The sequence below is a fragment of the Chrysemys picta genome, chromosome 2 (genome assembly GCF_011386835.1).
Source record: "Chrysemys picta bellii isolate R12L10 chromosome 2, ASM1138683v2, whole genome shotgun sequence".
Classification (NCBI taxonomy): Eukaryota; Metazoa; Chordata; order Testudines; family Emydidae; genus Chrysemys; species Chrysemys picta.
Window position 1 is genome coordinate 78,172,218 of NC_088792.1, and position 23,448 is coordinate 78,195,665.

Below are 23,448 nucleotides of genomic sequence, written 5' to 3' on the forward strand. Positions count from 1 at the left end.
AAGTCAGCAATCTTCTCACCCAAACATGCTATTGTATTAATCAAAACCAAAGAATGCGCAATTTTCAGTTTTAGTATTTAAAATCTTTGTTACTAACCACTGGCCTTCCGGCTGCAGTAGGTGGCTGTTTCGCTAATAGAGACTGGAAAACAAAATATTTTAGACATTACTATTTGCATTTACTGTAACAAGCTCAAAAATAAATTTAATTGAACACCACATGTTTAAATGAAATTAATTGTCTAACATACAAATGCAAAGTAACTACCTGCTGCTTCATAAGAAACACTTGATCATCTTCTGCTACTATTTCTTTTTCATGCACAAACTGCAATATAAAAAAAACATTTCAATATGGTTGTGACTGATGTTTAAAAACTAGAAGTTGTCTTTTTCTATTTACAGATTAATATGAAGAGGCACAAAAAATGCATGAAATGGACTCAAGACAACATGGTCTTCAACCTAAAGCTGTGCTGGTGCTTTACACATTTTCTAATTGTTAACACGATGCGAGCGACCATAAGGTAACTATCTTCACATGCTGCTAGCTGAATGTCTTTACCTCAGCATTTACTTTTAAAGCAAGAGACATTGTTTAAGTGTTTTATTTCATTAACATTTTAATTACAACATAGTTTAGACATGCTCTATGGAAGGCATTGTTACATACTTAGCACAAAAGTGTTCGGTTTACAGGGCACGATCATCAAGCGATGTAGTTCTCAGACTGTTCAAAGATCTTGAAAATTTAATTTAGCCTGAAGAACCTCACAGTATGTCTGGGGACTATCTAGGTACAGATATACCACCACACTTTACCTTCCTCACCTTCCGAGAGCCTCAGAAACAACAAATTTATCCTCACAACCACCTTGTGATCTAGGAAAATATCTGTTTTACAGAGGGAAAACAAAACAGATGTGACCTCAAGATCACATGACATAGATAGTAGAGCTGGAAACTGAACCCAGAAATCCTGAGTCCCAGTTCTATGCCTCAATCACAAGATCACCCTTCCTCACAACAAATCCTCCGGCAGGCAAAAGGTGCCTTAAAGCAAATAAAATTTTTACTGAGAATCAGGCCTGAAGTCTATATACATGTAGAAACAGGTGAATTATTTTTTTGAGCACCTGGTATATTACACTACTACTACATCTTGGCTTCTCCAGGATGGTGCAGATTATAGTGTCACTCTTCCCATTAAGTATTTGTAAGAGGCTCATGCAGTGGGAAGTCGCAGCATAATCCTAAAATATCAGCTTCATTAGGTGAGAGGTAGAAGTACTGGTCTTCAGTTCCCCTCTCCCCTTATTTGTCCTTTGCTTATGGCATCTCCTTGAACAATTGAGACAGAAGTATTTATAAAATGTACTAAGCACAGAAAGTTTGCTGTATATGTTGCACATCCAATATAGATTTATCTTCTTGTTTAATTCCTTAATTTGTCTACTTTTGGTGTTAAATACTGTTTACAACCATGTGTTTCTACTACAGAATATAGGAAATAGGGAAAAGTTAAGATTTTTTTTAATTCATAAGACATTTGTAAAGGCATTTTAAATACTCAGGTTTGCTGAGAGTTAGTACATCCTGAATTTAACTCATAAATCAATGCAATTTGGCTTTCCAAAAGAGCAGAAGTTACATGTAAGCATAGGCATCTTTAAAATGTTGTAGCTGCAGTGACAGAGGAAGACACTTTTAAATACAATGCTCCCATCTGAAGTCTGAATGGAAGCTCACAGTCAAAGATGTATCCAGTAATCTCTGAAGCCTTTCCAATTTTAATTTGATAAAATATTAAATTAAAACTGATTTCACATTCCTAATTGGATTTTCCTATTAGAAATTAGAAGCTAAGTCTGAAAGAAGTCAAGTTGCCACAGTTTTGCTGTTAAATGTAGTAGCTGGGCTTCTAGCTGCATTTATAGCTACAGCTCATAAAAACTGAACAAAAAGAAATTTAAAGAGGAGTGAGGGAAAAGGTTAATAAACTTCACAAATTTTATCAACCTCTTAAATAGTGGGTGCAGGCATACCACATACGTATTTGAGATTATTTGAGGCTGTGATTTCTTAACACAGTTTCATAAACACTGACACAATGGCAAAAAGGCACAAGAGGTGCCTACCTAAATTAGATGTTTTAACGTTTCATTTTATTACATTGTATGTGGACCGTTCAATTTGCCTGTTTTTGAAAAAAAATTCTGAGTTAGTAAACTATTTTGGGGGCATATTATAATGAAAATGTTGACCTATAATGTTTGGTCCCATTTGGAAACTAAAGATGTACCCGTATATCTTTTTTTCCCGCTGGAGATGGGACACTGAATGGGGAGGGTTCTGGATTACTACAGTGAATTCTTTCTCAGGTGTCTGCATGGTGGGGCTCGCCAACCAGCTTAGGGTCTAACTGAAGGAATTTTCCCCCAGGTCAGATTGACAGAGACCTGAGAGCTGGGGACGGTTCGCCTTCCTCTGCAACATGGGGCATGGGACACGGGACACGGGACACTTGCTGGTTTAAAGTAGAGTAAAGGGTTGATTCTCTGAAACTTTAAGTCTTTAAACCGTGATTTGAGGACTCCAGTAACTCAGCCAGATGTTAGGAGTCTATTACAGGAGTGGGCGGGTGAGGTTCTGTGGCCTGCAGTGTACAGGAGGTCAGACATGATGATCACAATGGTCCCTTCTGGCCTTAAAGTATGAATCTGAATCTAAGCATAAGAGATTTATGTTTCTTTGAGTATGGCAGCAATCCTAATGGTTTAACAGCTATCGTTTGCCAAAGCAAAGCATCAAACTCCAGTGAAGATCTACAAAGGAAATGTAATGGAGGGATGTTAACAGGCCATTTTACTTTGAATGATCCCTAGAAATGTGTTAACTACTTATGCTAAAAAAAACGGTTACTCACCTTCTCGTAACTGTTGTTCTTCGAGATGTGTTGTTCATGTCCATTCTAATCAGGTGTGTGCGCGTGCATGGCAGCCAGAAGATTTTCTCCTTAGCAGTATCCGTTGGGTCGATCTGGGCACCCCCTGGAGTGGCGCCATCATGGTGCTCAGTATAGGGCCCTACCGACCTGCCACCCCCTCAGTTCCTACTTGCTGGCTACTCCGACAGAGGGGTAGGTGGGTTGGTATTGGAATGGACATTAACACATACCTCGAAAAACAACAGTTACGAGAAGATGAATAACCTTTTCTTCTTCTTCGAGTGCCTGTTCATGTCAATTCCAATCAGGTGACTCCCAAGCCTAAATTCAGGAGGCAGGGTCAGAGCTGTCCACTGACTGGAGCACTGCTCTACCGAAGGCCACATCATCTCTAGCCTGCTGAGTAATTGCATAATGTGCGGTGAAAGTACGTATGAAGAACCACGTTGCCGCTCTACGTATTTCCTGGGTCGGGACTTGTGCCAGGAACGCTGCTGAAGAAGCCTGCGCCCTAGTGCAGTGTGCTGTGGGCAGAGGGGCAGGCACCTCTGCCAGGTTATAGTATTCACGGATGCATGACGTGATCCACGAAGAAATTTGCTGGGAGGAGTTTGGAAGACCCTTCATCCTGTCTGCCACGGCCACAAACAGTTGAATGGACTTCCTAAATTGTTTTGTTCTTTCAATGTAAAAGGCTAGCGCTCTGCAGACATCTTAGGAGCGAAGCCTCTGCTCTCTGCCTCTTGAGTATGGCTTAGGATGGAACACTGGGAGGAAGATGTCCTGGTTGATGTGAAACTGGGAAACAACCTTCGGGAGGAAAGCTGGATGTGGCCTGAGCTGAACCTTGTCCTTATAGCACATGGTGTAAGGAGCTCTGATGTTAGGGCCTTGAGCTCAGACACCCTCTGGGTTGAGGTTATCACTACCAGAAACACCACCTTGTATGACAAGTAGAGCAGGGAACACATTGCCAGCGGTTCAAAGGGTGGACCCATCAATTTGGAAAGCACCAGATGGAGGTCCCAGGTCAGGGTCGGTTGCTGGACGTGCATATATAGCCTGCCGAGACCTTTCAGGAAACGGATGACCACAGGGTTGGCAAACACTGACCGGCCCTCTGAACCTGAATGGAAGGCAAAGATGGCGGCCAAATGAACTCTTACCAACAACATGGACAGTCCCTGCAGCTTGAGATGGAGAAGGTAGTCCAGTATGAGTGGTATAGAGGCAAGCGTCGGGGATGAGTGATGCTGCACCAACCAGAATGAGAATCTCTTCCACTTGGCAAAAGTAGGTAGCCCTGGTGGAGGGTTTCCTACTGTCAAGGAGGACTTGTTTAACCGGGTCCAAGCAGGAAAGCTCCATGGGGTTCAGCCATGGCGCTTCCACGCCATGAGGTGCAACAACTCGAGGTTCGGGTGCTAGAGACAGCCGTGATCCTGAGTGATTAAGTCCGTGAGGAGCGGCAAGGTAACTGGGGCTTCGAAGGACATTTCCAGGAGAGATGTGTATCAGTGTTGGTGGGCCCAGGCTAGAGTTAATATCACTGAAGTCTCTTCCCTCCGTATCTTGAGGAGCACCTTGTGAACAAGACGGCTGGTTGGGAACGTGTAGAGAAGATGGCCTCTCCATGGGAGGAGGAAAGTGTCCGCGATGCCGCCCAGTCTGTGATTCAGGAAAGAGCAAAATTATTGGCACTTCTTGTTGCGTTGCCTGGCGAACAGATCCATCTGGGGAAAGCCCCACCGTTAGAAGATGGAGTTTGTGACATCCAGGCAGAGGGACCACTCGTAGCTGTGAAAAGACTTGCCTGCTGAGACGGTCCTCCAACTCGTTCTGTACTCCTGGGAGATGCTTGCAGGTGTATCAAATGAGCTAAAAAAAGTCCCACACTGTGAGGGCTTCCTGGCACAGGGGAGAGGAGCGTGCACCCCCATTTGTTGATATAGAACATCACCGTGGTGTTGTCTGTCATGACTGATACACATCTTCCTGTCAAGTGGGCTCGAAAGTCTGGCATGCCAGATGCACTGCTCTTTGACATTGATGCGGAGAGCAAGTTCCGCCTGAGACCAGAGGCCTTGTGTCCTGAGGTCTCCCAGTTGTGCTCCCCAGCCCAAGGGCTGATGCATCCATCACTAGCGAGAGGGACGACTGAGGACTGGTGAAGGGGACCCTTGCACACACTACGTGTGGGTTGAGCCACCACTGGAGAGAGTCGAGGACCGGGCGAGGCAGAGTCACGACCCTATCCAAACTGTCCCAAGCCGGCCAATACACCGAGGCTAGCCATGATTGGAGAGGCCGGAGTCTGAGCCTGGCGTGTTGCACCACATAGGAAGAAGAAGGGATTGGGATGGTGGTGTGAGGAAGCAATGGAGCTACCCCCGATCCTGCTGATGCCAACCATGCTGGAGGCAGTATGAAAGTGGCTGAGGCCACCAATGCCGCCCTGGAACATGACCCTTGGCTCCGCCCTTGGCCTTGGTGAAAGGCCCAGGGAGTCCAAAAGGGCCACTGTGCTGGGGGCTGCCACTGCGCAGGCCACGGTGCCGGGTAAGGGTGCCGGTCTCGTGATGACCTGGACTGTCTACTTGTGCTCCTATGAGATTGATAGGAGTCTGACTCAGAGGTCTCAGAAAAGGAGGACCACGGAGGAGCAGTACTTCGAGGCGCCCAGAGTCTGCGCCGAGGGCTTGGGGATCGACGAGGCTACTGACCCTGTTCTGGCGCCAGGGAGCAATGCACCGGGGATGGAGACCACTGGGCTATCATTACAGGCTTTCCCCTTGATGGTCCTGGGGGAGCGACCGGTGCCGGCAACCTCTCCCATCTAGGTGGGGAGAACGGTGCCATGAGCTGGAGCAGGTCCCGTGCTGCCTCAAACGCCTCCGGGGTCGATGGGAGGTGAAGTTGTCGGCTCGGCCTTGGCAAGCAAGAAGTGTCCGGACTCAACCGCCCTTCCATGGGGGCAGGAGTCAACACAACCATCTCTGGCAGCGAGGCCAAAGTAGTGTGGCCTGGGGCACTGCGTACTGATGAGGAGGTACTTGGCACCGGGTACACCAACCCGGGGTCGGACTGGGGCCAGAGTGCTGCTTCCATTAGTATGATCTTCAGGTGCTGATCTCCATCTTTCAGTGTCCTGGGGCAAAACCCCCTGCAGATCTTACAGCGATCCTTTTGATGGCTCTCCCCCAAACACTTCAAACACGAAGTGTGAGGATCACTTCTGAGCATACACTTGCTGCAGACCGCACAGGCTTTGAAGCCAGGAGACCGAGGCATGTCCTAGTGCCGGGATAGTGCTGGAGGGGAAGCCCCTCCAAAGGAAACTTAAGTAAAGTACCTACTAACTACTTAACACTAACTACAGAACTAATGAAAACTATATGCAGACTGCCAAATGCGCTGGTCATGACAAGAGCAAGTGAAAGTTCCAGCTAATTGTCACTGGCGGTAAGAAGGAACTGAGGGGGTGGTGGGTCGGTAGGGTCCTATATTGAGCGCCATGATGGCGCCACTCCAGGGGGCGCCCAGACTGACCTGACAGATACTGCTAGGGGAAAAATCTTCTGGCTACCGCACGCACGGACGCACATTTGATTGGAATTGATATGAACAAGCACTGAAAGAAGAACAATCTATTACATCTTGTATTTAGCTGTGACACTCTTGGTATGTCTACACTGCAACTAGACACTTGCAGCTGGCCCGGGCTCAGGCTGTGGGGCTGTTTACCTGCAGTGCAGACTTTCCTGCTCAGGCTGCAGCCCAAGCTCTGGGATCCTCCTATCTTGCAGGATCCTAGAGCCCAGAGGTCTCCACAGCCCAAGCCCTGAGAGCCAGAGTCAGCTGGCATGCGCCAGCCAGGGGTTTTTAATTGCAATGTAGACATTTCTTCAGAGTAAGGAATGAAGAGGTCTGAATAAGTTCAAAAGCTTGTCTCTCTCACCAACAGGAGTTGGTCCAATAAAAGATATTACCTCACCCATTGTCTCACTAACTGAGAAACAACTAAATCAAGAAGTTTTCTATTTACATCTTCAGTGTTTCTATAATGTGGATCTTAAATCAATGAGCCAGGGATGCGATAGCATTTGGAGCAGACTGCAGTTACAGATTATGCTTTTGGGGAGAAGGGAAGACACCAGCTACTCTGACTCATTACTGAGTTTATAATTTGAGATTAGGAGGTCAGTAACTGACACCTAGGGCACCGCAGCCTGATTTAGTTTGGTTCCAGACTCCTCAATGGCTAAATGATTTTGCCCCCTGTATCTTTTTCTATTGGTGAAGAGAACAGAAGGGTTTTTTATAGCTATTTTACCAGGTAATCCTAGACATTTTAAGAGGCTTTCTTGTAAGAATGAAAATGTAGGGGGGGGCTTTAGGTTGTGTTTCTGAATTTTCATCAAGTTTTCCTTTCTTCTGAAGAAAGTTCTATAGAGAATAATGGCAACAGGGAGAAGAGGGGTGGAAAAAGATCTACAAATGTATTTCTTTGTTGGATGAAATAAATAAACCCTTTAAGTAGTGGAGAAGAAACACTGATGATTGAGGAGAGCAAACAGCAGGCCTGTATTCTCTTTTTAGAGAGCTAGAAATAAGAAATCTGCATACACAAGGCTCAGTTTATCTTAACTATGTCAGAACCTAGGACATAGATCCTATCTGGAAGGCTGTTCCTTCATTTTCACCACATCCACTACCCAGAGGATTGTCTATAGATCCAGTTCAAGTCACCTCCATGAAGGTAGAGGCATAAGAATACAACCTATCATGAACAGTTTGAGTTAGATGTTTATGCCTCTTCCAAAGCTGCTGTTGGAACCAGCACCTGCTCAGATTGAGCAAAATAAGCCAGATATTGAGGGGAGTAGTGTGCTATATATAGCAACACCCATCTGTTTCTTCCTCTCCATGTTGGACAGCAACTAACAACAACAACATAAACAGTAAGTAATGAGAGCTAGTTTCTGGTGGCTTTCAAGAAGAAGCAAAAAGCAAACTGGAGAACTCACATAAGGAAGGTAACCAGAAAATAAAACAAAAGTCTTGTGGTTAATAGGCTTGGGGTAGCCAACCAAGGGAAGGGAGAAATGCTCTAAAGTATGGAATCCAAGTTGCAATGTGTGTTATATTCCTACAGGTTAACAAAATAGGTTTTCTTTGAAACATACTGAAATCAAAATTACCTTTCTGACAGGTGGTTTTGTTATGATATCTTCAAAACTGTCATCTGCTTTTAGTGTCTGAAAGTTTTCATGTAATATTCCTATCTTCTTGTCATTATCCCATCCTGCAGGACTTAAGGTAAACAAATACAGACATTGATCTTAAAATTTAAATACTCACTTGGTTGTTCCCTAATACCCAATATCAACCTGTGGATAAAGATTACCATTGTTGAAAGCCAAAACAACAGTTTTAATAACTCCCTTCCTCTACATCAGCTAGTCAGTGATTAGCAGTGTCAGCTGTATGAAGTATTTTTATTTTGCTCAGTGTAACATATTGGAGAAGTGATTTTCTCCTGGTGGAACATTCCACTTAAAAAATTGGCTTGATACTTCCTCTCTCTCAAAACAACAGTGACTGCTCACCAATAGTCTTAACCCATTAACTAACAATCCAGAAAAACCCAAACCTGTTCTTACGGTGAATTTGTAACACTTAACACAGAAATTTAGTAAATGTTAATGTTGAAACAAAATGGAAATAGCTTTATAGAACCACTACTACTTATACACACTATACTGTGTAGATACAAATGTATACATGCATGAATATTTAATAATAAAGAAACTTACATAAATACTGCATCTTTTTCCACAACAGCAGCAGATACATTGAAAGGAAATCCATACAATTTCTGGACAATATATCTATACACTAAATCGATATTTTTGTTTTCCTTTACTGAAGTGTAAATAAGTGCTGCACCATCTGAACACATTTGTTAAAAGAAAAATCAGGAGTTTTATTAGCGCAAGCTAACAATTAAGTTTACAACTAATCTTTTTAGAACACTGCTCCCTGTTTCCAAAAGCGAACTTTGTAACTGCTGGATCTATTCAAAGAAAATTTCTATTTGAAACTAACCTTAATTGTATAAACTCATTTAATGACCGAAAAAGCCAGGCAAAATAAATACCTCTACTCAGTGAGTCAGTTGTATGTTGTAAGCTTTTATAGCAACAACAGGCTCTTCCCACTCCCCAAAGAAAAGCCCACAGTGCTAACACAACATTAATGGTAAACTATCAAAGTTGGTCATCTCAAAAGTACTAAACGAACCTGCAGTTATTGCCAAAGACCTCTTAAATCCTCCTATAATTTCTGTTTAAAGTAAAGGAGCAGAGTTGTACCATATAAAATGAAGGTATATGTTTCCCTACAAGGGGTGAGTATAATGCCAACACAGATGTGCATAGTTAGTTTCAGGCACATCAACTATCTGCCAACACCAATATGACCCTAAGATGGTATTGCTCTTTCAGAGTCTTTAAAGTTTTTAATTATGACATTTCTCTAAATATCAGTCTTTAAATTATGCAACAAATATTAAGAAAAATGTTTAACACTTACAGTGCTTTGTCTTTTCGAAGTGCTCTACAGCACCATGAAATATTATTGGAAGTATGTGGGACTCTTTAAGAGGGTCTGGCAAACTTAAAACAATTGAAACTTGGATATTAGAAACTGAATGTCTCCAAAAAAGGTAAAGGGTACATCTCAGTATGTGTAGTTCAACTTATAACTTTCCTTTTTCATAATGACTGGGAAGATATCCAGTGGGATTTCTAATACCTATTAGATAGATTTATATCCTATATTTAAAAAACCTCAAGTTGTACATATAGGAGCTAATTTAAGTAACAGTATACTATCACTTAATATCTTCCCTCCCACCTTTTTGGTTATACCCATTTGCATTGTACTGGGTGTCAATTCTGCAATTTGGTCTGCTGGCATAGATCCCAACTGGAGGATGGGGGTCTTAAATTATAAAACAGTTTGGGGCAGGCATTGTGCCAATCCTGACTGGTGCCTCAAGTTCTTGAACTATAGTTTATCCACAAATGCTATCTTCTCTATGGTCTTGTCTACACTCCCTTTCTTAACATCGCCCTTCACTGCAGCTCCAATGCTGGTAAAATAATGTGGACAAGCTGCTGGAATTTTAAATGTCCTCTGAACCTGCTCTTTGCAAGGTTAGATGACTACGGGTAAAATGGTGTATAGTACAATTGAACTTCAGAGTTACGAACACCTCGGGAATGGAGGCTGTTCGTAACTCTGAAAAAAACAGTATGGTTGTTTTTTCAAAAGTTTACAACTGAACATTGACTTAATACAGCTTTGAAACTTTACTATGAATAAGAAAAATACTGCTTTCCCTTAATTTTTTTAGTTTACATTTAACACAGTACTGTATTTACATTTTTTGAGGGGGAGGGGGTCTCTGCTGCTGCCTGATAGCATACTTCTTGTTCCAAAGGAGGTGTGTGGTTGACTGGTCAGTTTGTAACTCTGAGGTTCTACTGTAATGTTCCCATTTGTGTTAGAACAATTTTGGGAACTTAAGAAAAACGCTGATAGTCAGCTTGAGCATGAGCTCTATATCCACATGCCTCTAAGGTAGGCAAAGCCAGCTTATACCTCCACGTACAGTTATGCATTTTTCCTACATCTTTAATATTTAAAAAGTCTTGGAGAACTATTCAGTATTGCAAAAGACTGGTCCAATGGTCAGGCCAAAATGATTACATGCCTTATAATCAAATGTACTTGAAGTATACTCAAATGTAAATTGAAGTGAGAATTATCTTGCTGTTGGTAGGCTATTTCAGGGAAAATCTTAAACTCAGTTTTAGGGCAACTATTCAGCATTTTATTATGAAAAGGTTGGTGAAGGAAAATCTAGGAAACCATGGACAAGAAGGTATGCTGGACGTCTCTTCCCGATACCCCCGTTAAAAAAAAAACAAAACCCACACACACAAAAATCCACAACACTTGACAGTATAAAGAAGGTTAAACCTGACATGGCCCAGCGTAACAGAATCTTCCCTAGGGACCTCGGTTCAGTTAAGCCAGTCACTCAGTGGTGGACTCAGGCTAGTTCCTAGAATAGTTGTGTTCAAGTCACACAAGTTTGTCACATCTTATAAGGATTACAGATATGTCATTATTACACATTTCAAACTTGAAAGGATACATTGTAAACAAAACCGTCGGATATGTGACTGAATGAAGTCAAAGTGTTCATCTCTGTAGTCATGTTCTTTTTCCAGGACACTAATGGCATCACACTGTCAAGTTAAAAAACAGACAAACAAGCAATATTGCACGTTCAGCATCTTTTAAAAATAGCAACGTTGTTATTCCTCTAGTTAGCAGATGGGAAAAGAAAAAAATCAAGACATTTAACGACCTAAATGGAACAAATTAAGGAACACATTTTTGAACCTACAGCTGACACAGGCAGTATTATAACCAGCACTAAAGGCAGGGAGTTACAACTGGCTATGGAATGGTAAGAATTGCAAGTTTTTCAGATGCAGTGAAAGACTCACTAGAGCCCTGTACAGATACAAAAACGTGTATCCACATCTGCAGGGCTCTACACCAGGGCCAGGCTACAGCTCCAAGAGCCATTCCCTCCCCCGGGTTGGAGCTGGGTTGGGGAGAGCCGCAAGGGCAGCTGTGGGGAGGCCGCACAGAGTCGCGGACCCTCTACCTGCCCTTGGCCAGGCAGGGACACAGCCAGGGGCTGCTCTCAGGCTCTGCCCTCCCCCTCTCTGCAGGCAGGTGGAGGGTTCGCTGTGGCTCCCCAGCTGGGCTCCACACTGGCCTGGCTGGGGTGGGGATGACCTGTGGAGCTGCTTGGGCTCCCCGCCCAGGGCAGCTGGAGTGTCTGCCGTGGCTCCCCACAGCTGCCCGCCCAGCTCTTACCATGGCCGGGCTGCGACTACGAGAGCCACCCACCCTGGCCGGAGCTAGGTCGGGGAAAGCCGTGCTAGCAGCTGTGGGGAGCCTGGGTCCCCCCACCTGCCCTAGGCAGGGGGCCCAATCAGCCCCCAGCTTGTGTCCCTGCCCCTCCTCCCCCCCCCCCCCCCCCCCAGGCTCCAAGCCCAGGGCAGGTGGAGGGTCTGCGACATGGTTCCTCACAGCTGCGTGCCCAGCTCTTACCGTCAGAGCCCTGTGCAGATACAAAATTTGTATCTGCGTCTGCACTATTCACAGAAACGGTCCACAGATATAAAGCAGATAGCCCCGGATTTGCAGGGCTCTAAGAATCAGACAGCGGAGGACTGCACCTATGTTGAAATCAAAACATGGTACTCCCTGCAGTGGGTTTAACTATTGTGGTATCAGGGCCATCGAAATACCTAGACATACAAAAATCCTATCTAGCTCTGCAACAACAAAAACCACACCACAAGAAACAAACAGGGTTTTGACTAAAAAGTGAAAGCATTGGCCAACTGGTGAAGTGACAGTAATAGTATGACAACAAGCTTATTCCCTCATTCCCTGAGCTAGGACACATTGAAAATACAGCTTGCTTATGTCCATGGCCATTGAAGGGCCAAAAGGAAACTGATCCCAAGAGAACCATACCCAAATCTACCTTGCTAAGAACGTGGGTTACCCAACTACTTATGAAAGTTAGGGAGAAGAGATTATCAGAAGAATCCTAAAAACTGGGAAATATAATGCAAACACACCTAAAATGCTAACCAAAGAACTCAACTCAATTTTTTTGCAATCCTTTCCATTTATAAGGAGGAGGTCAGAGTACATTAAAATATGTAAGTGGCTTCATTTTCATGTGCCAAGTCAATTTTAAAAAATTCAGCAAGATAGGAAAATCCTACCCAAAAGATGGAATTGTATTTGTGTAATTTGTTTTAAAGAAACCCTGATCAGGCTGTAGATGTGCTGATGGTGGCATTTTCTGTAGCCATGTCAGATTTATTTTGGAAAGCCTAGACACATCACAGAGCTGCTTCTGTTAGCAGAAGTGAGCTAATCAGTAATTAAATAAGAATTAAACTTCTGGTCTGCACACGCATTTGCGCGCGCGCACACACACACACACAGGTGAAAAACTGCTTGATTCATGCTCATGGTGCAGCTGTTAGTCTCAGGGGATAATAATTTTGATATAGCTCAGAATTTGTTTTTTGTTTTTTATTTGCAAAGTTTGGTTCTTCTGCTCTGTTCTACTATGCTCATTTTGCTTGATTAAATCAATCTTCAAAAGATTCACTAGAATTAGGATGATAAAGATGTTAACAAGGTATTTTTTTAATTTATAAATTGATGACCTGCCTGTGATCAAGTACTGTCGGCTGCTTTTTGTTATATCTTCCACATCTAACCTGAGGACATAAAAATAAACCAATTCCTAAAACTTTGGGAAAAATCTAAAATTTGGAACTTCCTGACTTTAGAATGCTTGATTTGCAATCCTATGCTAAGTAGCCTCAGAACATTTACATGATTTTACTCTTATTTCAACTTTCTAGATAGTAAATTGACTCTCCCCCAGAAGCGCCATTATGTTTTGAACGTATCTGAAGTAAAAGAATACAAACAATAGCACCTCATGTCTAGATATCTTTGTTTACTAGCATCAACATTCAGAAAAGTGTTAGTGCATTTCAAGGGAGAAAAATGCCTATGCTCCACAAAAAGTGGCTTTTAAAAAATTCTTATCAGGGAAAAACCAAAGTATTTATAATTGAGTGCTTTCTTCAGTTTAGAAGAGCCAAATATTGCCAGTCACCCATAACCAGAAGCACACTTTTAAAGTAAAATATGCAAAAACAATTCTAAAATTTGAAACAAACCTTTGTACAAACTACAACTACTGGAATGCCTAAGTTACATGTTAGCGTATCTGCACCCAACGGCAAAATCACACTGTCATCTTTGTCTTCCTGCATTGATGTATTTCTTCTTTGTGGAGAAGCTGGAAAATCCTCTCCTGGTTCTATATATTCCTGGAAATCTCTTACCACTGAAATGAAAGAAAAATATTAATCTATAATGGCAGCCACTTATTATTTCAACAATAATTATTCCCATTGACAAAATCCACTTACTGTACACTACAGAGTAAGTGTTTGTTCATGTTTAAAAAGCTCAAAAAAGCGCATGAAATGCTATCACTAATGTTTGGCCTGTACAGTGTAGAAGAATACTAGTAAGTCTAGTATCTGATACATCCATGACTGGAAAGAAGTGTACAGCAAGACATTAAGTTTACTAAAGAATTATAAGAGCACAGTCAATACGCAGGACACTATAAATCCAACTATTGTTTAGATTCTACTGTGGAAGTGCCTAAAGGTCTCAGTCAGTTTCCCACTGCCATGGGCACTACACACCCAATGAAAAGGTAAGTTCTGCTCTTTGAGGCAGAGACTATTTAAAGTATATCATGAGACAGAGTGGATATAAGCAGATAAAGATGAATAGCAATACTGAGAATTATGATTAGCAGAAGCAGCAGTATTCACAATAGACAAGCTGCCTAGCTGTTGTGTTGTGCCAGTGAAACTAAAATCAGGAATAGTCATCCAAATTTTTACATCTCTTTACAAATGCACAATAACAAGCAACAAAAATAGAAGGGAATATACCACAGTAAGACAGTAATACATCACTAATTTCCACTACTGATAGAATAACTATCTGTTGTCAATTGGTAAAGTGAACAACCCCCTTCACCTGATAGACCACAAAGTAATTTCATTTTATTTTGGCCACTGTAGTGTTTAACACTATACCCTGAATATTTTAACACGATAGTAGGAAGGAGTGTCACTACAGAATTTTTCTATTATATCTGAAAGCCTAAACCAGACCATATTATTTGTGTGAATTACAAACTGTATGGATTAACAAAGTACACAGAACTTCTACTAAACTCTACTGTTGAAACTCCTTTTTGTATAGTTCACTGTGGTACAGAGAACAGGCAGAATAGTGGTAGATAAAAAGATAAGAATTGTGTGTATAGACTGAATTGAATTGAAAAGGACTCCTACAAAAAATAGGAACATGAACAAATTATAAAGGATGACTAAAATAGAATAGCGGAAGCACATAGGGACAAAATCAGAAAGGAAAAGGCACAAAATGAGTTATGCCTATCAAGGGACATAAAAGGCAACAAGATAAGGTTCTATAATATATTGGGACCAAAAGATGACGGAAAGTGTAGGTCCACTATTTAGCAGAGAAGGAGAGCTAATTATGGATAATATCAAAAAGGCTGAGGTGTTAAACCTATGTGGTTTCAGTCTTCACTAAAAAGGTTAACTGTGACCAGATGTTTAACACAATATTAACAAGTGGGAAGGAACACAAGCCAGAATACAGTAAGAAGATGTTAAAGAATATTTAGGTAAGTTAGATGTATTCAACTCAGTAGGCCCTGATGAAATTCACTCCTGGGTATTTAAGGAACTAACTAGCTAAAGCAATCTCAGAACCATTAGCTATTATCATTGAGAACTCATGGAGGACAGCTGAGGTCCCAGAAGACTGAGGAAGGGCAAACACTACACTTGGAAGGAGAACAAAAAGAATCCACAAGTTATAGACCAGTCAGCCTAGCTTCACAATACTTGGAAAGATACTGGAATAAATTATTAAACAATCAGTTTGTAAGCACCTAGAGAATAAGATTATAAGGAACAGCCTGCATGGATCTGTCAAGAGCCAAACATACCAAAGCACCCTAATTTCCTTCTTTGACGGGGTTACTGGCCTAGTGGATAAGGGTAAGCAGTAGATGTGATATATCTTGATTTTAGTAAGGCTTTTGACATAATCCCCAACATGAACTCTCATAGGCAAACTAGGGAAATGTTGTCTAGATGAAATTACTATAAGGTGGGAGCACTACCCATTGAAAGACCATACTCAAAGTAGTTACTGGGAGGGATGTATCTAGTGGGGTCCCACATGGGTCTGTCTGGTACTATTCAATATTGTATTAATGACTTGGTTAATGGAGTAGAGAGTAGGTTTATAAAAATTTGCAGATGACACCAAGCTGGGAGGTGTTGAAAGCACTTTGGAGGACAGGATTAGAATTCAAAATGACTGACAAATTGGAGAATTGGTCCTAAATCAACAAGATGAAATTCAGTGAAGACAAATGCAAAGTGCTTCACTTAGGAAAAAATATCAAATGCACAAATACAAAATGGTGGATAACTTGTTAGGCAGTTGTACCACTCAAATGGATCTGGGGGTAACAGCGGATCACAATTTGAATAAAAGTCAAAAAATAAATATGATTCAGTTGCAAAAAAAGTTCAGTATCATTCTGCGATATATTAACCAGAGAGTCTTATGAAAGACATAGGAGGTAACTGTCCCACTCTACTTGGCACTGGTAAAGCCTCATCTGGAATACTGTGTGCAACTTCGTGCACCACTCTTTAGGAAAGAGGTGGACAAACTGGAGAGAGTCCAGAGAAGGGCAACAAAAGTGATAAAGAGTTTAGAAAATCTGATTTATGAGAAAAGGTTAAAAAACTAGTCTTGAGAAAAGAAGACTGAAGGAAGAACCTGATAACTGATAACAGTTTTCAAATATGTTCAGAGCTGTTATGAAGAGGATAGTGATCAACAATGGACATGGAGAACAGAAGGTAGGACAAGTAGCAATTGGCTTAATCTGCAGCAAGAGAGATTTAGGTTAGATATTAGGGAAAAACAACTATAAGGATAGTTAAATATTGGAATAGGCTTCCAAGGGATGTTGTGGAATCCCTGCCATTAAAGGTTTTAAAGAAAATGTTAGACAAACACCTTTCAGGGATGGCCTATCTCAGTATGGGGGAGGCTTGGCTAGATGGTTTACTAAAGTCCTTTCCAGCTCTAGATTTTTATGATTCATTTATTGTATATCATATAAGTATTGATTACAGTGTGTTTTTCATGTAAAAAAATGTCATGGACTGTAAAGATATATAGTAGAGTACATGCATATGATAACAAATGACTCTGAACTTGAGAAATTATGTATGACCAGGTAATTAAAGGCTACAATAATAAATATGATCAAAGGGACATAATGAAGGCTGCATAGTAAAAGCTTACTCAATTCCTTACTTGCTATGCAAACTTTTTTTTTTTTTTAACTGATTTTCCTAGATTCTTCCCACATCCAAAATCACATAACAAAATCATCCAAAGCCCAAGATTTGGTGGTGATGGGGGACTTCAATTATCCAAATATATGTTGGGAAAATAACACAGCGGGGCACAGACTATCCAACAAATTCTTGGACTGCATTGCAGACAACTTTTTATTTCAGAAGGTTGAAAAAGCTACTGGGGGGAAGCTGTTCTAGGCTTGATTTTAACCAATAGGGAGGAACTCATTGAGAATTTGAAAGTAGAAGGCAGCTTGGGTGAAAGTGATCATGAAATCAGAGTTTGCAATTCTAAGGAAGGGTAGAAAGGTGTACAGCAAAATAGAGACAATGGATTTCAGGAAGGCGGATTTTGGTAAGCCAGACAGCTGATAGGTAAGGTCCCATGGAAATCAAGACTGACGGGAAAAACAACTGAGGAGAGTTGGCAGTTTTTCCAAAGGGACACTATTAAGGGCCCAAAAGCAAGCTATTCCGCTGGTTAGGAAAGATAGAAAATGTGGCAAAAGACCACCTTGGCTTAACCACGAGATCTTGCATGATCTAAAAAATAAAAAGGAGTCATATAAAAAATGGAAACTAGGACAGATTACAAAGGATGAATATAGGCAAACAACACAGGAATGCAGGGGCAAGATTAGAAAGGCAAAGGCACAAAATGAGCTCAAACTAGCTACAGAAATAAAGGGAAACAAGAAGACTTTTTATCAATACATTAGAAGCAAGAGGAAGACCAAAGACAGGGTAGGCCCACTGCTTAGTGAAGAGGGAGAAACAGTATCAGGAAACTTGGAAATGGCAGAGATGCTTAATGACTTCTTTGTTTCGGTCTTCACCGAGAAGTCTGAAGGAATACCTAACATAGTGAATGCTAATGGGAAGGGGGTAGGTTTAACAGATAAAATAAAAAAAAGAACAAGTTAAAAATCACTTAGAAAAGTTAGATGCCTACAAGTCACCAGGGCCTGATGAAATGCATACTCAAGGAGCTAATAGAGGAGGTATTTGAGCCTCTAGCTATTATCTTTGGAAAATCATGGGAGACGGGAGAGATTCCAGAAGACTGGAAAAGGGCAAATATAGTGCCCATCTGTAAAAAGGGAAATAAAAACAACCCAGGAAACTATAGACCAGTTAGTTTAACTTCTGTGCCAGGGAAGATAATGGAGCAAGTAATTAAGGAAATCATCTGCAAATACTTGGAAGGTGGTAAGGTGACAGGGAATAGCCAGCATGGATTTGTAAAGAACAAATCGTGTCAAACCAATCTGATAGCTTTCTTTGATAGGATAACGAGTCTTGTGGATAAGGGAGAAGTTGTGGATGTGGTATACCTAGACTTTAGTAAGGCATTTGATACGGTCTCGCATGATATTCTTATCGATAAACTAGGCAAATACAATTTAGATGGGGCTACTATAAGGTGGGTGCATAACTGGCTGGATAACCGTACTCAGAGAGTGGTTATTAATGGTTCCCAATCCTGCTGGAAAGGCATAACAAGTGGGGTTGTGCAGGGGTCAGTTTTGGGACCGGCTCTGTTCAATATCTTCATTAACGACTTAGATATTGGCATAGAAAGTACGCTTATTAAGTTTGCGGATGATACCAAACTGGGAGGGATTGCAACTGCTTTGGAGGACAGGGTCATAATTCAAAATTATCTAGACAAATTGGAGAAATGGTCTCAGGTAAACAGGATGAAGTTTAACAAAGACAAATGCAAAGTGCTCCACTTAGGAAGAAAAAATCGTTTTCACACATACAGAATGGGAAGAGACTGTCTAGGAAGGAGTACGGCTGAAAGGGATCTAGGGGTTATAGTGGACCACAAGCTAAATATGAGTCAGTGTGATGCTGTTGCAAAAAAAGCAAACATAATTCTGGGATGTATTAACAGGTGTGTTGTGAGCAAGACACGAGAAGTCATTCTTCCGCTCTACTCTGCGCTGGTTAGGCCTCAGCTGGAGCTGGGCACCGCATTTCAAGAAAGATGTGGAGAAATTGGAGAGGGTCCAGAGAAGAGCAACAAGAATGATTAAAGGTCTTGAGAACATGACCTATGAAGGAAGGCTGAAAGAATTGGGTTTGTTTAGTTTGGAAAAAAGAAGACTGAGAGGGGACATGATAGCAGTTTTCAGGTATCTAAAAGGGTGTCATAAGGAGGAGTGAGAAAACCTGCTCACCTTAGCCTCTAAGGATAGAACAAGAAGCAATGGGCTTAAACTGCAGCAAGGGAGGCTTAGGTTGGACATTAGGAAAAAGTTCCTGTCAGGGTGGTTAAACACTGGAATAAATTGCCTAGGGAGGTTGTGGAATCTCCATCTCTGGAGATATTTTAGAGTAGGTTAGATAAATGTCTATTAAGGATGGTCTAGACAGTATTTGGTCCTGCCATGAGGGCAGGGGACTGGACTCAATGACCTCTCGAGGTCCCTTCCAGTCCTAGAATCTATGAATGAATCTATGAATCCCAATTCCATCATTTGGAGCTATTTAGGTGGACACTACCAAAATGCCTTGGCCCACACACCTTTCATGTTCACAGAGGGAGAACCTCTCCTGCAAACACAGGTGCTGTGGAGAGCCTGCCTTCACACTTCATAAGACCGCCAGAGTAAAGTCCCTCCTCCAGAAGAGCTTGAGAGCGCCATAAGGCTCCTAATCCAGCTATAGACCTGCTAGATGGAGCCTTGCTCATCTGCAGTCCTACATTCCTTAGCAGGTCTGAGCTATGGAGACTCTAGACAGGCCCGTATGGAAGGGGGGCATGGGTGCCATTGAAACAAACCAGGATTTGCATGGAAAAGCACTATGACCCAAGCATAATATATATTTTTATAAACAGGAACTTGCTGGAGCTTTACACCATTGTACTTCAAGCCCAGCATGTAACTTTTTTCTATGTAAAAGAATTTCAAGGGCTCCTTGGCCTCCCAAGCCTCATCTCCAAAATGAGCTAGCTTTTCTCCTACTCTCTCCTGTGGCCTTTGAGAGCCTCAGAACTGCTCTGCTGTGAAGTTCTTAGGGTATATCTTCATGCAAAGTCAGACTCCTACTCAAGTCTTGCCCCAAACCATCCTCCTGTCTATATAAAATCCTCTCACTAAAATATGGTGGTTCTTTCAACCTAGGTTAGCTGGCTCATCTGGGAATATAGGCTAAAATCCAAGTGAGGTTTTCACTTGAGATGATAACCCACCCATTTTGCAATGAGGATGCAACCTAATCATTCAAGTGCTGATAGTCCTCAAATGCCCACCCACAATTCCCTCTGTGTCCCCAGCAGTTACAGGCAAGTTCTCCCAGGGAAAGAATCAGCATAGTTCAACTTACTGCAGCACAATGGGATGGCCCCTAGAAGTCCTAGCGATACACATGCATGAATGCAGCACCAGTGAGGAGAGTAATTTGAATATGGCTTTTCAGTGTTGTTGCTTACACCTGAGTTATGCTGACCCAGGTGCTAATCACCCAAGTTAGCACTGCAGAGAAGACATACACTTAGGCCTTGGCTACACTTGCAAGTTACAGCGCTGTAAAGCCTCCCCCAGCGCTTTAACTCACTCCCCGTCCACACTGGCAGGGCACTTACAGCGCTGTATCTCCCTGGGTACACCGCTGCAGGTACTCCACATCTCCGAGAGGAATAACAGCTGCAGCGGAGTGGCTACGACTCACGGGTGTGAGCGTAAACGCTTGCAGCGCCGTACTAATCACCTTGTCAAGTGGCCAATCCTCTCCATTGTTGTGACCAGCTGCAGGAATGCGGAAGTGCCAGTTTCAAAGCTCGTACCACAGAGAAAAGCAAACAGTTTGAGCTTGCTTTGAGTGAGTAAATGAATGAGCAGGGGGCCGGGAGTTCGGAACTTGCAAAATAGAGAGCTCACATGCTCCAAAAAGCACTCTCTCTCCCCCCACACTCCTTGTCACAATCCACCCCATCCCCCGTTTTGAAAAGCACTTTGCAGCCACATGAATGCTGGGATAGCTGCCCATAATGCACTGCTCCCAACACAGCTGCAAATGTGGCCACACCACTGCGCTGGCAGCTGTCAGTGTGGACAGACTGCAGCGCTTTTCCCTACTCAGCTGTACGAAGACAGGTTTACCTCACAGCGCTGTACAGCTGCAAGTGTAGCCAAGGCCTTAGGCTACACCTGTACAGCAATTAAACATCCACAGCTGGCCTGGGTCAGCTGACTTGGGCTTGGGGGGGGAGGGGGAGAGGAGGCTTCAGCTGCAGGACTGAAAAACTGATGTGTAGATGTTTGGGCTCAGGCTGGAACCCAAGCTGTGGGATCGGGGGGGGGGGGGGGGGAGGGGAAAGGTCCCAGAGTCCAGGCATCAGCCCAAGCCCAAATGTCTACATAGCCATTTTTAAGCCCCACAGCCCAAGCCCCACAAGCCTGAGTCAGCCAACCTGGGCAAGCTGCAGGTCTTTTATCCCAATGTAGATGTACTCTTAGAATGTTCAGCAATGGAACCAATGGCTGCAGAAGAAGAGCTCATTTCCTGTTCCTCTAGCACAGTGATTCTCAAACTTTTGTACTGGTGACCCCTTTTACATAAAAAGTCTCTGAGTGTGACCCCCGGTTATAAATTAAAACCACTTTTTAATATATTTAACACTATTATAAATGCTGGTGGCAAAGTGGGGTTTGGGGTGGAGGCTGACAGCTCGCGACCCCCCACATAATAACCTCACGACCTCCTGAGGAGTCCCAACCCCCAGTTTGAGAACCCCTGCTCTAGCAGAACCTTTGGAGGGCCACAAGAGCCCTCTCTCAACCCTTTGCAACTTTTGCATGGATGGAGGGTAGGGCTTCTATAGGATATGCTTAGGTTAGTCTGTGGCCAGGGCTTATTAGTTCACTTTTTGCTATGCAGCTAGAGTTAGTCATGTATGTATATATGTATGACAGTCCTCCTTCACTGCACATTATGAATTGTGCAAGAAAATTTTCTTGAAAGCCTCACGTTGTGCATCTGTATTTCAAACTAGTAATATTTCTGAATCTAAGCCAAGTTTCACTGGAAGATTCAAAGATATTTCTGAGTTAAATTCCTACTCCACATTTTTAATATAATGGGAAAGCCTTCCCTATCCACCCCCCCGCCCCCTCCACACACACACACTAAAAAATAGCCCGGCTGCAGCTCTGCTCCCACTCCCAGCCTTGGCCCCTGGCCACGACTCCGTTCCTGTCCCTGCCCCCAGCCTCAGCCCCATACCCGCCAGCTGTGGTCCCCTTACTGCTGTCCTGGCCTTGGCTCGGGGGGGGGGGGCACGGATGGGGCAGAGGGGTTGCAATCCTCAAAAGTTTTGGGACCACTGCTCTACATTTCCAATTGCTCATAGTTCTCAGGCACGTCAAGAAATGAAATTTTCCACGGTCTTATTCAATTTAAAGATTTAATTTATTTATTTATTTAAAAAGAGAACATAAGTACAACTAGTTCATCCATCTGAATAGGAAAGTAGGGTAAATGCTTTCTTCATATGTTCTACCTTTGTAATTCACATTTCCAGCTTCAGTCATCTACATCTGAGGACTATAAAACAAAGCCAACGAGGAAGGGAAAATAACTTAAGAAAATTGGTTCAATATTTTTAAGACTATGAGTGCTAAAATAACCATTGAGCACATGAACTTTAGGAATTATTTTTTAACTAGTATTTTATGACACCCTTACCTTGTAATGATTTAGAACATGTTGCCCTAGTTAAAGGCTGCCCCAACATTGTCCTTTTCTTAAAGCAGAAAAAAACAAAATCAAAACACAAAAACTAATGCCGTTGAAATTAAGAAATCAAGTACACAAGTCAGGAAAATCTAAAGATCAAAGTTTTTAAACACAATGCTGACAGGGTCTCCCCCCTGTTAAATGAAAATCTAATTACTTCCCTAACTTGTGTACTTTATTTCTCTTTCTGAATGTAAAATGATACATCACTAAATACAAAAACCCAGACATGAGAAGAACTAGTTAGGCCATATCTGGAAATCAAAACCATCATTTTTGATATAGTAAAAGATTATAATTGATGTGTAAATACTATTTCCCCTAATTTAGTGCAACTTCCTAGCTCAGTTAGAACAAGCAGCCCTATCCTGACGATAATGACTCAATGTAACAAACGAGCTAAATCAGTAGTAAATAGTTTTGAAGAAAACAAAGGCTAGATACTAAAAAGGTAATCAAGCAAACACAAGAACCAGATGTGCTCAATAAAGAGACAAGCACTAAAGAAAGCAGGCAAAATTTATTTTTCAGATGGAACACTTTATAGCCTTTCAGTGA

At 42.3% G+C, this 23,448-nt stretch overlaps 1 protein-coding gene across 1 annotated transcript in view; it reads right to left on the minus strand.

The window, feature by feature from the left end:
* The window catches only part of DYNC1LI1 (dynein cytoplasmic 1 light intermediate chain 1), a 59,169-nt gene that overhangs the window by 6,470 nt on the left and 29,251 nt on the right, over positions 1 to 23,448 (minus strand). The window contains exons 5-10 of the mRNA XM_005278700.5: positions 13,816 to 13,985; positions 11,175 to 11,268; positions 8,764 to 8,899; positions 8,149 to 8,260; positions 269 to 328; positions 98 to 142 (exon numbers count right to left, since the gene is read on the minus strand). Coding sequence (XP_005278757.2) covers positions 98 to 142; positions 269 to 328; positions 8,149 to 8,260; positions 8,764 to 8,899; positions 11,175 to 11,268; positions 13,816 to 13,985 — 617 coding nt within the window. The remainder of the gene's footprint in view (positions 1 to 97; positions 143 to 268; positions 329 to 8,148; positions 8,261 to 8,763; positions 8,900 to 11,174; positions 11,269 to 13,815; positions 13,986 to 23,448) is intronic.